This window comes from Herpailurus yagouaroundi, unplaced genomic scaffold (assembly GCF_014898765.1).
Source record: "Herpailurus yagouaroundi ecotype Mexico unplaced genomic scaffold, PumYag 222, whole genome shotgun sequence".
In the NCBI taxonomy this organism is placed as follows: Eukaryota; Metazoa; Chordata; class Mammalia; order Carnivora; family Felidae; genus Herpailurus; species Herpailurus yagouaroundi.
The window spans coordinates 10,119,298-10,131,569 of NW_024412453.1; the positions used below are offsets into that span (position 1 = coordinate 10,119,298).

General features: G+C 50.1%; 1 protein-coding gene across 3 annotated transcripts in view; it reads left to right on the forward strand.

Annotated features, from left to right (window-relative positions):
* Positions 1–12,272, forward strand: part of TXNDC11 (thioredoxin domain containing 11) — a 60,290-nt gene that overhangs the window by 44,395 nt on the left and 3,623 nt on the right. For all 3 annotated transcript variants that reach the window (XM_040459024.1, XM_040459025.1, XM_040459026.1), the window contains 4 exons: positions 3,528–4,320; positions 6,811–6,953; positions 7,273–7,382; positions 10,563–10,643. In XM_040459024.1, coding sequence (XP_040314958.1) covers positions 3,528–4,320; positions 6,811–6,953; positions 7,273–7,382; positions 10,563–10,643 — 1,127 coding nt within the window. The remainder of the gene's footprint in view (positions 1–3,527; positions 4,321–6,810; positions 6,954–7,272; positions 7,383–10,562; positions 10,644–12,272) is intronic.

Here is a 12,272-nt window from a genome sequence, read left to right on the forward strand (position 1 = left end):
CGAACTCACGGACCGCGAGATCGTGACCTGGATGAAGTCGGACGCTTAGCCGACTGCGCCACCCAGGCGCCCCAACTGGGGGCCTCTTTATGAACATTGTTATACCTGCTGCTACCCTGGCTTAGTGGAAGAGAGGAGAGAAATGAAATTGGTTTGTTTCTTCTCCTCTGATTAGGGAGGACTTGATGTAATAAGACTTAATTCTTCAGAAAACCTTCACTGGCTCAGATATTTTATGGACTGAGACTTTCTCCCAAATTACTCGGCCTTCACTGCATCTAATAAGAGCCTTAAGGCTCTTTGTAGGAGAGATGGGATTTTTAACCAAGACGTTAGCTCTGGTTTTGGATCTTTGCTTCAGCTTTTAAAATTTCTTTCTGGAGAATTCTATTCTTTTCTGGTTTGGGCAAACCAGGGTCCTGGATGGGGTGGTGGTCTGTGACCAGAGCCCAGTTCCTCTGTTCAGGGGGTCGTGGTTGGATTTTGGCCCTTGGTGGGAAGGCACTTGGTTTTCTGCCTTTTTCCCTTCTCTCCCCCACTTCCTCCATCTGCGGCCAGGCCGCCTTGTATTATCAGAGTTTGCCTGTGGCTCCTTTCCTCAAGGCTCAGAGTGTCCCCGCAAGGTGAGTGGATTCCCGTAACATCAGCGTATGGCTGAGGGGTTGTTGAAAACGAGATGGCCTCCTAGCAGTATTATGGACTCCTTAGCCAAGCAGAGTGCTCTGTGCAGTACATTTCCCTCTTTGTTTTAGATCGATTTAGCAAGTGTTTATTGAGCACTATGTCAGGGAGCCGTGGGGAGAAGGATGGAGAAGACACAGCCTTGCTCTCATGGTCCCAGAGGCTTGTGCCGTAGGGCAGCACGAGCTTGCTCTTTGTAATTCAAGGCACAGGAAGGTCAGCCCCAGGTTTGGATTGGGGGGAATTGGAGGAGACAGGGCTCCGTCCCAGGAAGCTGGGGGCTGGTCTGGGCGGGGCTGAGGCTGGGAGAGGCTTCGGAGGGGGCAGGCATTTGGGACAGAGTTTCTGGGTGAGTGGAGGTAGGGAAGTTGCTGCGGGTCCAGTGTTCGGATGTAGTGCGGGTGGTGACCCCCATAAAGGGCTGGCTGGAGAGATACAGAGTTAAAGCCTGACGGGGAGAGGCCCTTGGGGGCTGCTTTGAGGACTTCAGGATTAATCGTGGCCATCGGAGCCTCACTGACCAAGGAGAGGTGTCAGCAGAACCGTGTGTTACCATTATTGGCGTTTTCCAGGAAAGTGGGAAGATGTAAAATGCTCGACTTGGACGGTGGTGGGGATGGGATGTGGCAGACGGTTGAGGAAGCTTACGGGCTGTTGAGCGCAGGGAGGCAGCATACGGCGAGGGCGGTAGAGTAGGGGCTTTGGGGTGGGGGGCGTGGCGGGGGGTTCACGGGCGGGTGGCCGTGTGGTCGTTGCACTGCGAGGCCCGGTCCAGGACCAGCAGCTGCTCGCACACGCTCCCGGCTCCGGAGGACACGGCATGGGCCGCACACGGCGTCAGGCCGCTGACCCCCTTGTGTGTCTAGAGAGAGTCCTAGAGGGGTCCTGAGACATCTCAGTGTGCTTGTCAAAAGACCCGGTGACTTGTTTTCAGCTTGAACAGCACTGCTTTGAGGCATTCACGGCACGGGAGTCCGATAAGCAAAGTCACGGTTGTCTTATTGGGACTTGAACATTCATCTGATTAAAGAAAATGGAGGCAGGCATTTAGAGCACAGACATTTCAGGTTATTTGTCACATTTTCCTTATTCGTTCATGCGAAATTAAATAGGACATGAAGCGATTCACGTGTAAAGCCGCCTGTTGTGTCAAAGTAATAGAAGAGTAAAAACCAGTTCAGTTTACAGGAGAAAAGTAAGAATTCCTCACTTTTTAAGAGCATTACTCTACACAGAATATTTTCTTTCTTTTATTTTCATTGTTTGTTTTTGAGAGAGACAGAGCGAGCAGGGGAGGGGCAGACAGAGGGGGACAGAGGGTCTCAAGCAGGTTCCCAGCTGACAGCAGTGAGCACAACACGGGGCTCGAGCTCAGGAATTGTGAGATCATGACCTGAGCCAAAGTCACACACTCAACTGACTGAGCCACCCAGGTGCCCCCAAGATATTTTCTTCAGTTGGAAGAAGTCGGGGCACCTGGCGGCTCTGACTTTGGCTCAGGTCATGATCTCGAGGTTCGTGGGTTTGAGCCCCGCATCAGCCTCTGGCGCTGACAGCTCAGTGCCTGGAGCCTGCTTTGGATTCTCTGTCTTCCCTCCCTCTGCCCCTCCCCGACTTGCACTCTGTCTCTTTCTCTCAAAAATGAGTAAGTGTCAAAAAATATTTTTTTAATGAAATAATAAATAATGTAAAAGCATCCTTTACGTGGCTGCTTTGCTTATGAGCAATGTCGTGAAAAGAGAGGAGGAAAAATGCGTTTTCGGGAATCTTGCCCGTAGTATGCTCCTACGTGGACTTTGTAAATACTTGAATTTTTGTGGGGTTTTTCTGGGGGCTGGGGGCATGGCTAGGAGTAGTGATCTGTTGTGTCTTTGAGTGCAAAGCAGTCCTCAGATGGGGCCGGCGGGTCACTGGGCCCTTTATGGATCATGTAGGCTTGACTTGGTTAGTCCCATGTGCTCTCAGAGCCTTATCCAGAAAGGGTTGAGAGGTTTTTGTATGGGGAAGAAAGTGAAACACTGGTTTATCATCTGAAATGATCTTTTTTTTATGCCCAAGAATTATTCAGGGTATTTTTCTGTATGAATGCCTATGTCTTGAGTTAACATTGTCTGTAAATACCATATATAAAATTTGTAGATTTTTTTGAAATTGGAAAAGCACTCATTAAATAGTTCTACACACGTCCGTGTGTACACACACACACACACACACACACACACACACACACACACACCCCTACCTTAATGAAACAAAGTCCTGAGTGACTTTACACCTTTTAACTAACTGGCAAATTTGATCCAAATTCAAATTTGATCCAAACCTGGTGAATGGTTTGGAGCAGGTTGAATTCGGAGCCTCCTGTGAGGTGTGGGTTTATTTGGAAACCCCTATGCCGTGAAATACTTTGATCTACTCAGGTGTTTGGGAAGTTTTTAGACTTAGTGGAGGTGAAGAAGGAAGACATCGTTTGTATGGAGAGGGGCAGAGGTGTGAAGGAAAAGGCGCTCCCCTGGGCGTTGAGATTTAAAACCTGTTGCTGGTCCCTCGACGGCCCGGACGCACGTCAAGGGGCGAGCTTCACTCTGGTCCTGTGCTGGACGGAGACGTCTGCCTCTCCGGCCCCTTCTCTGCACGGGTGGTTCCCTGTCGATAGAGGCGCGTGTTCTGAAAGAGACCCCGAGCCTCTTGATTCAGGCTTTTGGTGTGGCAGCTTCCTGTTTGGGGCGACGCGTCCGGCCGGGGCTCCTTGTGACTCACACTCCGATGCTTTCCAGGCCTGACGGCTGCGGGGTCGCCCCCTCGGCCCTCGCTGTGCCTCTCACGAGCTCCGCCCTGTGTTTCAGATCACCGAAGTGGCCTTGGAGTACAACAACTGTCACGGGGACCAGGTGGTCGAGCGGCTCCTTCAGCACCTGCGGCGAGCAGACGCCCCGCTGTTCCGGTCTCTGGCGCCCGAGCCCCCCGCCCAGCTGCCGGACCCGTCGCCGATAGCGGCGTCCCCCTGCTGCAACACCGTGGTGCTGCCCCAGTGGCGCCCCGTCTCCAGGACCCACAACGTCTGTGAGCTGTGCGTCAACCAGACCACGGCGGGCCTCAGGCCCAGCTCGGCCGGCGTGCCGCAGTGCAGCTTTTTTGAGATGGCGGCGGCTCTGGATTCTTTCTACCTCAAGGAACAGACCTTTTATCACGTGGTGTCCCACAGCGTGGAGTGCAGCAACTTCCTGAGCTCCTACAGCCCTTTCAGCTACTACACTGCATGTTGCAGGACCATAAACAGGGCCGCGACGGGCTTCGTGGATTCTGTGCAAGGTGTCTTTGAAACCCCGGCCGTTGCGTTTTCTTCCCTGGAGGAGAAATGCCATGTCGAGACCCCGGGCTCCCTTCCTCACATTGAGGAGAACCGCTATCTCTTTCCTGAGGTGGACGTGAGCAGCACGAACTTCACAGGCCTGAGCTGCAGAACCAACAAGACCCTGAACATCTACCTTTTGGATTCGAATTTATTTTGGTTGTACGCAGAGAGGCTGGGGGCTCCGAGCGCCACCCGGGTGAAGGAATTTGCCACGATTGTCGATGTGAGAGAAGAGTCTCACTACGTCCTGGATCCAAAAGAAGCTCTTAGGAAATTCACCCTAGGTACCGTGGGCGCCTCCCTTCCCCAGGCGTAAAAAGGATCCCTTAACCTCACACTGGGAACTTTCCTCCGGGGATGGCAGTACCCTTGGTCATGGGTGATGTCAGCTCTTTAGCTCATTTGAATTCTCTAGACTGCACTTGGTCATAGTTTTAAGAGAAGCTGTTTTTGTCTGTTAAGTGGACCGGAAACTTCCTGACTGCAAATTGCGGCTAAGTTTCTCATGCAGCCCCTTGGGGGGTGGGTAGAAGTCCGCGTTGCAAATTGGCGGTCCCTGTCCTGTTTGGAGGTGGAGTGAGCTGCATGGGGTGGGAGCATCCTGGGGGCTGAGGAATTTGAGCCCTGACAGCGGGGTCCCTTCTAGAGGAGCTGAGACAGAAGGCACTGAACCCGCACAGCAGCCTGTCCTCCCTTTTGGCCCACAGGTTTGGATGTAGAAATTTCCAGGCCGCCAGACCTAATTTGTTCTGCCGCTGTTTGTACCTCCTTGAGAAATGCTGCTGTGACCTTGGGTGCCTAGACTGTCACAAACACGTGTCACATTGCAGACCAGCAGAAACCACTTTTGGGGGTGGGGTGGGTAAGGCCCATTCTGGGAAAGCGTCCGGGAGCTCGACCTCGGGGCTCGGCGGTGGCAGCGGCTGTAAGGAACACCAGCTGTCCTGTTCCCGGGGCTCTGCTGACATCCTTGATGTCCACACGAGGAAGTGAGAATTCAAAAGCCGTGTTAGTTCAGCCTCACTGGAAATGTGGGGGAAGCCAGCGTTTGCCAGATGGAGGCAGGAGCAATTTGGTAGAGAGGGAAACCTTTCTTATCCAAGTTTTAGAGGGTATGAAAGCAAAAGGAAACTCCAAGCCCCCTAAATAACAGTCCTTTTAGCTGTCTTCTTTTAAGCCCAGGCGGAGCTTGTTTTTTACAATGGCCACCTTTGGAAAGGCTCATGTAAATGTTGATTCTTGTCCTGTGTCAAGGTCTCCATTATAAACATGAAGCTCCCGAGTGCTTAAAGGAACCTGTGATCTATCGCTTTATGAATTGCATTCTCTATCGTTACTGTAAATTACTCCTGATTGGTGTTTTCTAAAGTTACGTTTTGGTGTTCTGAGTTTTTCTAAAGTGAAACAACCCTGTATTTTTGAAGTGTTTATTGGACTTTCCCGAATTATGTTCAGTAATACACAAGCATTCAATGAGCTCATAATGTGTTCAATTTGAACTTGAGGGTAATCTGAAAGAAGCCTTCTTCAGATTTATTTTCCTCTCCCCTCCCTCCCTCCCTCCCTCCCTCCCTCCCTCCCTCCCTCCTTCCTTTCTTCCTTTCAGAGATAGAGTGCACAAGCAGGGGAGGGGCAGGGAGAAAGGGGGACAGAAGATCTGAAGCGGGCTCTGCACGCACAGCAGAGAGCCCTCTGTGGGGCTTGAACCCGCGAACCATGAGATCATGACCTGAGCCGAAGGCAGACGCTTGACCGACTGAGCCACCCGGGCGCCCCGTAGTTTCTTTTCCTCTTCTGTATCTGCTCTGAAATGTACATGTAGCTCAGCTCTTTGTCCTGGAGTTGGTGACAACATTTGTAAGGGTCCTTGTGAAAAAGTACCTGTGTCTCGCTGGTTTGGAGAGTTGACTGTTAAGTCGGCTGTCTCTGGGGCAGTTTCAGAATTGAGGCTTCATTCACATTAGGAGATAATTTTTGGTTTTATGTTTCAGAAACCTAGCCAAGTAAGTTATTCAGATGCAGAGAATGAGTTCTCTTTAGTATGCACAGGACATCCTTCACTTCCTCCTCCCTCTGTGGAAAGTGTCACTCACTATTCGTTAGGACCTCAAAATGGCGAGAGGAGAGAGAGAAAGAAGGGACCCGCCGATCAGTGCTGCTCTAGACAGGTGCCAAGGAGTCTGAAGGCAGTGGGAGGGGAAAGCTGTTGGTTCGAGTTAGGTTTTTGGATTATTTGTGAGCCTTATGGGATTTTCCACGAAATATAATTGAGTTTATTTTTCCTACACTTTCAAGAAAGAAACTTGAAGGACTTGAACAAAGGAAGCAAAAACCACAGCTCCCCGCCTCAAGTATTAAACGCCTGTCACCTTCCAGTACCTTGTGGAGTTAGCCGCATCTGTAGTGCTGTCTAAAGGTCTGAGCGTTGTAGGTTGAAGTCTCTTCGGGGTGGTGGCATGTCGATCGGGTGTCTGTTTGGGGACCAGCCCCATTAGGAAAAAAGAGAACTCCTGGCCTGTAAATCCTAGAGCCTGTGACTCCGCGTGGTGTTTTGGTAGCTAGATTACTGTCTGCCGAGGTCGCACTCAGAGCTGAACCTGGTGCCCGCCCCACCCCCGCCCCGGGCAGCCTCGTTCAGGGCGCTCCCTGTGGGCGAGGTATTCAGAGTGCCAGCCTGTGAAGCCATCCCAGCTTTTACATGCAGAGTGTAAAGTAGGCCAGCTACTCCCCCTGTACTTCGCCAAGAGCTGATCTCATTTTCTCTTTATTTTTAGAGTCTTTTATTCAAAACTTCAGCGTTCTCTACAGTCCCTTGAAAAGGCACCTTATTGGAAGTGATTCTGCCCAGTTCCCTCCTCAACATTTAATCACTGAAGTGACAACTGATACCTTTTGGGAAGTGGTCCTTCAAAAACAGGTACGGAGTCGGAGGGGCACAAATCCAGCCACCTCCCCCTGGTGAGGTAGCTGCCGAAGCTGCGGGCGTCGGGGCGAAGGCTGGGTTTTGATAAGGCCCAGGTCAGTCGCGGGACGGTCTCCCTGCGCGACATACGCGTTACCCGACGCTTCTCTCACCGCAGAAAGTCCTTAAGAAAGCACAGAATTGGAACGATGTGAAGCTGGAGATATTCCCTGGCAGGGGAGCAGTAAGCAGCAGCTCCTGAATGCCCGCTGGGTTCCGAGCGCGGTCGGGACACGCGTGCGCCCTTTATAACCACCGTCTTCCCTTCCCCCAGGATGTGTTGCTGCTCTATTACGCACAGTGGTGCGGCTTCTGTCCATCCCTCAATCACGTCTTCATCCAGCTAGCTCGCCTCCTGCCGGCGGACGCTCTCACCGTGGCCCGGTAAGGAAGCCCCTTCTGCCCGTCTTCGCTCTCTCAGCGTAGCCGTGTGGCTGGCGAGGGCCTGCCCGCTTTTCATAAACCTTGGGTGAGACTGGGTGCAGTTTGATTGTCAGCTTGAAGCCAGAGCAGAACCTCCTCGAAACCCGCATGCTCCCAGTGAGTTCTGAGTGTTGCTTCCGTGGTGCCAAGTATGTGTAGCCCCGACCGAATTCCCGGGAGGGCGAGTGTGGGGGCGGCGCTGACCCCTCCCTGCCAGCGGCCGGCTCCCCGGAACCCCATGGGAAGGGTGCCCACGGAGCTCCGTGGCACGGTGGCCTCGGCCCGGTGAAAGGGGGCGGTCCTGACGTGCCGCCCGCCAGCCCCGGGACCCAGAGCACATCCCTCCACCAGGTCTGGCCTCCCTCCTCACTCCTCACATTAGGAAGAAACACTGGTTGGTACCTTTGTGTTCTGGTTTTGTGATTCCGTGGGTACCGGATGTGGGCTCCGTAGTCAGCAAAACCGTTTTTAAATCACCGTTTTGTAGAGACAAGTCTGAAATGAAGACTGTTTGGATAGGTACTAAGCTGTTGGGCCGGGGGGGCGGGGGGGCGGGGGGGCAGGTGGTGTTTAGATTTCAGCCTTCCAGACAGATTAGAATTCAGTACAAAGATTAAATCATAGGAAAAACAACAGAACATAGAATATTGAGTTTGCTAGTTTGAGAGATGGAAACTTCCCAAAGTGAAGCAGTTAAAAAAAAATAATGAAAGAAAGATGGACAGATTGCACTAGAAAAGTGTGCAGTGAAAGACATCAGGAAAATAGGCTTAAGAAAGAAAGAAAAATAGGTATATTTTACAGCATCTCTGTTTCACCCGCTGGGTCTGCTCTGAGCAGCATAGAGCCAAACTGCACCGTGAGAGTTTTCTTTGTACGTATCCTCTGACCTAATTGTCGCCGCACTCGGTGAAGCAGGCGTGGCTGTCACTCTCTTTTTACCGAGGAGGAGACCGAGGCACAGAGAGATGCGGTAATTTTCCCAGAGTCGCACAGACTGTAAGTGAGGGCCCAGGCTTCCCGGTCAGGCGCTCCTACTCTAGACCCTGAGAAATGACAAAGGTTTAAGGAGCTGCTGAGAAGAAAATGCGGTCAGTCCACACAGTGGAATGTTACTCGGCCTTAAAAAGGAAGCACATTCTGAAACTCGTTACGAGGTGGACAGACCTTGAGGGCGTCCGTGCAAAGTGAGATACGGAGATACGAAAGGACACATCCTTTGCGATCGCACATATGCAGGGCACCCAGGGCAGTCACATTCGCAGAGACAGAGAAGAGATGGTGGGTGCCCGGGGGAGCGGGGGTGGGGGCTGTGCAGCAGGTAGAGATTCCCCAGTTTTTCAGGATGACAGAACGCTTCTGCAGTTGGGTGGTGGGGACGGCTGCACGGCATTATGAATGCACTTTGCACGACCAGACTGTGTGCTCAGGAGTGGTTCGGATGGCACGTTGTGTGTGTATTTTACCGCAGTGACAAATTGGGGGTCCGGGGAGAAACAGCCGAGAGGGACTCCTGTGTGAAGAAAAGACACGAATAGGCTTTTTCACGGCCGGAGGAGGAGAGTATAAGTAAGCAAGTGTGGAAGTTACAGCCTGATAAATGTAAATGAAAACAATAACAAAGTATCATTTACACTTATTAACAGATGCTTTGACGTGACAGAATCTTGTGTTAATAAAATGGAGTGAAATTGGCACAGAGAGATGGAGCTAATAGCAGAAGTGAATTGGCGTCACCTTTTTGGAAGGCATTTTAGCAACATTTGTAAGAAAGCACAAAAATTGTTATAACATTTTTGACCCAGTTAATTTTACTTTGGGGAATTAAGGAACTAGGACTGGCAGAGAAGCATGAGCTAGTCACTCCCTGTAGCATTATTTGTATCTAATGGTAGAAGCACATCTAAGTAAATTACAGTTGGGCGTTTGATGGGATTTTTGCCCATTTATTAGAACAATGCTTTTCGTAGAATTATTGAAAAGAATTGCATTTGAAATATATGAATACTGCTCTTAACAACATGTGGGTATATACACCAAGCCTGAATGCGAATCCCAGAAAGAAGGCCCGATTGGCCCAGTGGAATTCTGAGTGATATTTACAACAGTGTTTTTCTTTCAATTTTACATGATTTTGGAGTGAAAATCGGGAGGAAAAACGGTATTTGATGATAGGCTAGGGCGTGCCCTACCACTTGTTTAAAAAACGGAACTCTGACGTTTCAGGTAGGCTTGCCCAGGCAGAGACGGGAGTGCCGTTGAGTTGTTTAAAACCATTCTAAAGTGGTCACCCTTTTGGGCGAATGCATGGCGCCGGTTGACGCCCAATGGCCATGATTCTCGGAGAACTACTATCAAGTTAATGATTCAGAAAGTCCCCACTTTTGTATGCATTATTTGTGATGATTGATGTCCGAACCGCCTGTCCGAATGGCCCTCCAAGGTCTGCTGCCTTCTTCGAGGACTACTGTTTCTTTGTTTGTTTGTTTGTTTGTTTGTTTGTGTTTTTCGTTCCATCTGAGCAGTGCCTGCCAGCTGAGGTTGGGGGGGAGCTGAGTGCCGGCTGCAGGAGGGGCCACTACCTGCTTCACCAGTAATAAACCCCAGGTTGGGTAATTCAGCACACATGGCATTTTCCGGATCAGAAAATTAACTTAAAATCTGCTAAGAAAATGCGTGTTTTGTGGCCTCCGTCCGGAGTTACAAAATATAAAATAGAGATCACCTTTACTCTCCAGTTTTCTTACATCTTCAGAGGCTTGATGTATTTTGCACAATGATTTCCTTTTTCCAGAGCCAGTCCAGGGATTTCACTGCTTGCCCAGACCCCGTGAGGGGAGCGTGGACTGCTCCTGAGGTGTCAGTGAGGTGTTTTTCTTTTGAAAGTTCATTTTTACTCTCAGGACATGTCCCTTCTGCTCCGTAAGTTAAAGTGGAGAAAGTTGCATGTTCTGGAAGCATCGGTTCTTGTCCCCTGAGCTGCACCCAACCTGGAGTAGTAGTACGTTTACTCAGAGGGCCTGACCAGTATGGCCACGGAATGTGCTCCAGGATCTTCATTTATTGGAGAAAGTTCTTCGAGGTCGGAGTGTCTTGGGCTGATCTTTTACTTATTCTCATCTTTCCCTCTGCCTTTGTCAGGATTGATGTATCTCAGAATGACCTTCCTTGGGAATTCATGGTTGACCGTCTCCCTACTATCTTATTTTTCCCCTGCAGCAGGTAAGTTTTTTCACTATTTTCGATCTTTACTCCATATTTGGGCAGATGGGATTCTTTTGAAAATGAAAAGGGTTTAAGGTGCTTCACAGAAATGAAATGCAAATCATTAGCTGTTACTAAACTATTTTGAATAAAATGTATTGTTAAAAAAATGTTCTATTGAGGGGAAAAAAAAAGAAAAAAAAAATGCGCCATCAGGGACCCGGGGTAAAAGGGCTTTCGTGTCACGAGGTCGGAGGTGGTTTTTGGTAAGAACTTCACCCCTCCCACAGTGTTTTCACGAGCGTGCATGTGGCCGTCAGAACTCGTTTGCCTTCTGGGTCTTATGAGCCTCCAGTGGATGCCGAGATGGATGGCAAAGAGCCGCGTTCACCTGGGCCAGACAGCAGCTCATCTCTTGAGCCCCCCGGGAGTCAGGCCCTGGCTGACCCAGGCTTTCGTGTGCGTCATTTTCCATCGAGTTCTCCTGATGCCCGGCTTGTCCCTCCTGTGCAAGCTGGAAATGGAGACGACTCCTCACTGTACCCCGTTCATGGGATTCAAGGAGCCTTCTCCCCACGTGTGCAGACTTCCGTGAACGTCTGCCACGGGGCTCTCCCCTTGATCTCTTCACATCGTGCAGGCAGACTCCAAGTCCAGTGATGACAGCAACTTCCCTGAAAGCCCGGCAGGCGGGGACGGGACCTAAGCAAGGAGGACGAACGGCCTAACTTGGCAATTAGTAAATGTTGGGTGCGGATGTTTTGCTAAAAGGGAAATGAACTCTTGGCCTTTAAAAGCCTGATAAACGAGATGTTCTGACCCCTTTTTTAAAAAAAAAGATTCTCTTTCGTTTTCAAAAGGGTCCTCAGGGACCTAGTCACACGACTCTGATGGTATCTTTTTAGGGAAAAAGCATTTGCAGGTTACTCTAACGAGGTCCTTAATTCATGTATGTGGTGTCTCCTGTTTTAATTTCCTGCCCTCAGTTTTACTGTTCATGGCAGCCACTGCCATACTTTTTATTTCTCTTTTTATTTCTCATAGATACCTAATCATTTCCTTGTTGTTTCCTCTTTATCTCAAGGAATTTTTGCTGGAATACTTCCTGGGGTAGTAGGGTCCTGTCACATCATGTACTAAAAACAGAGCGTGACTCATCCTGTTGTGCTGACTGTTGTCATGAGCTTCTTTCCTTCTAAGAAATAAAGTGCTGCACAGTCAAGGAATCATGGACCATAAAGCAGTTTCATCTGTGTGGGATGGATGTTGGGCAGGAAGTTTAATGAAGCATGGTTTTCGAATTTCAAACATAGTTTGGAAAAGTATTAAAGTCCTAACACCCAGCAGGTGCCAGCAGCTAGAATGCATGAGTATGTCTTGAGCGAGACAGAAAGAGATACACCGAGGATTGGTGACGGGGTGTGTGTTGGGGGACTGAGTCAGGCTGGAGTGCCTTGCAGTAGAAAGTTGCCTGATTGTCCATGTGAGGATGTGCATTGGTGATCCCTGCAGCCCCTTAGTGTTTTGTTTTTAGCTTTTTTAATGTTTGTTTATTTTTGAGACAGCACTAGTGGGAGAAGAGCAGAGAGAGAGGGAGTCACAGAATCCGCAGCAGGCTCCAGGCTCTGAGCTGTCAGCACAGAGCCC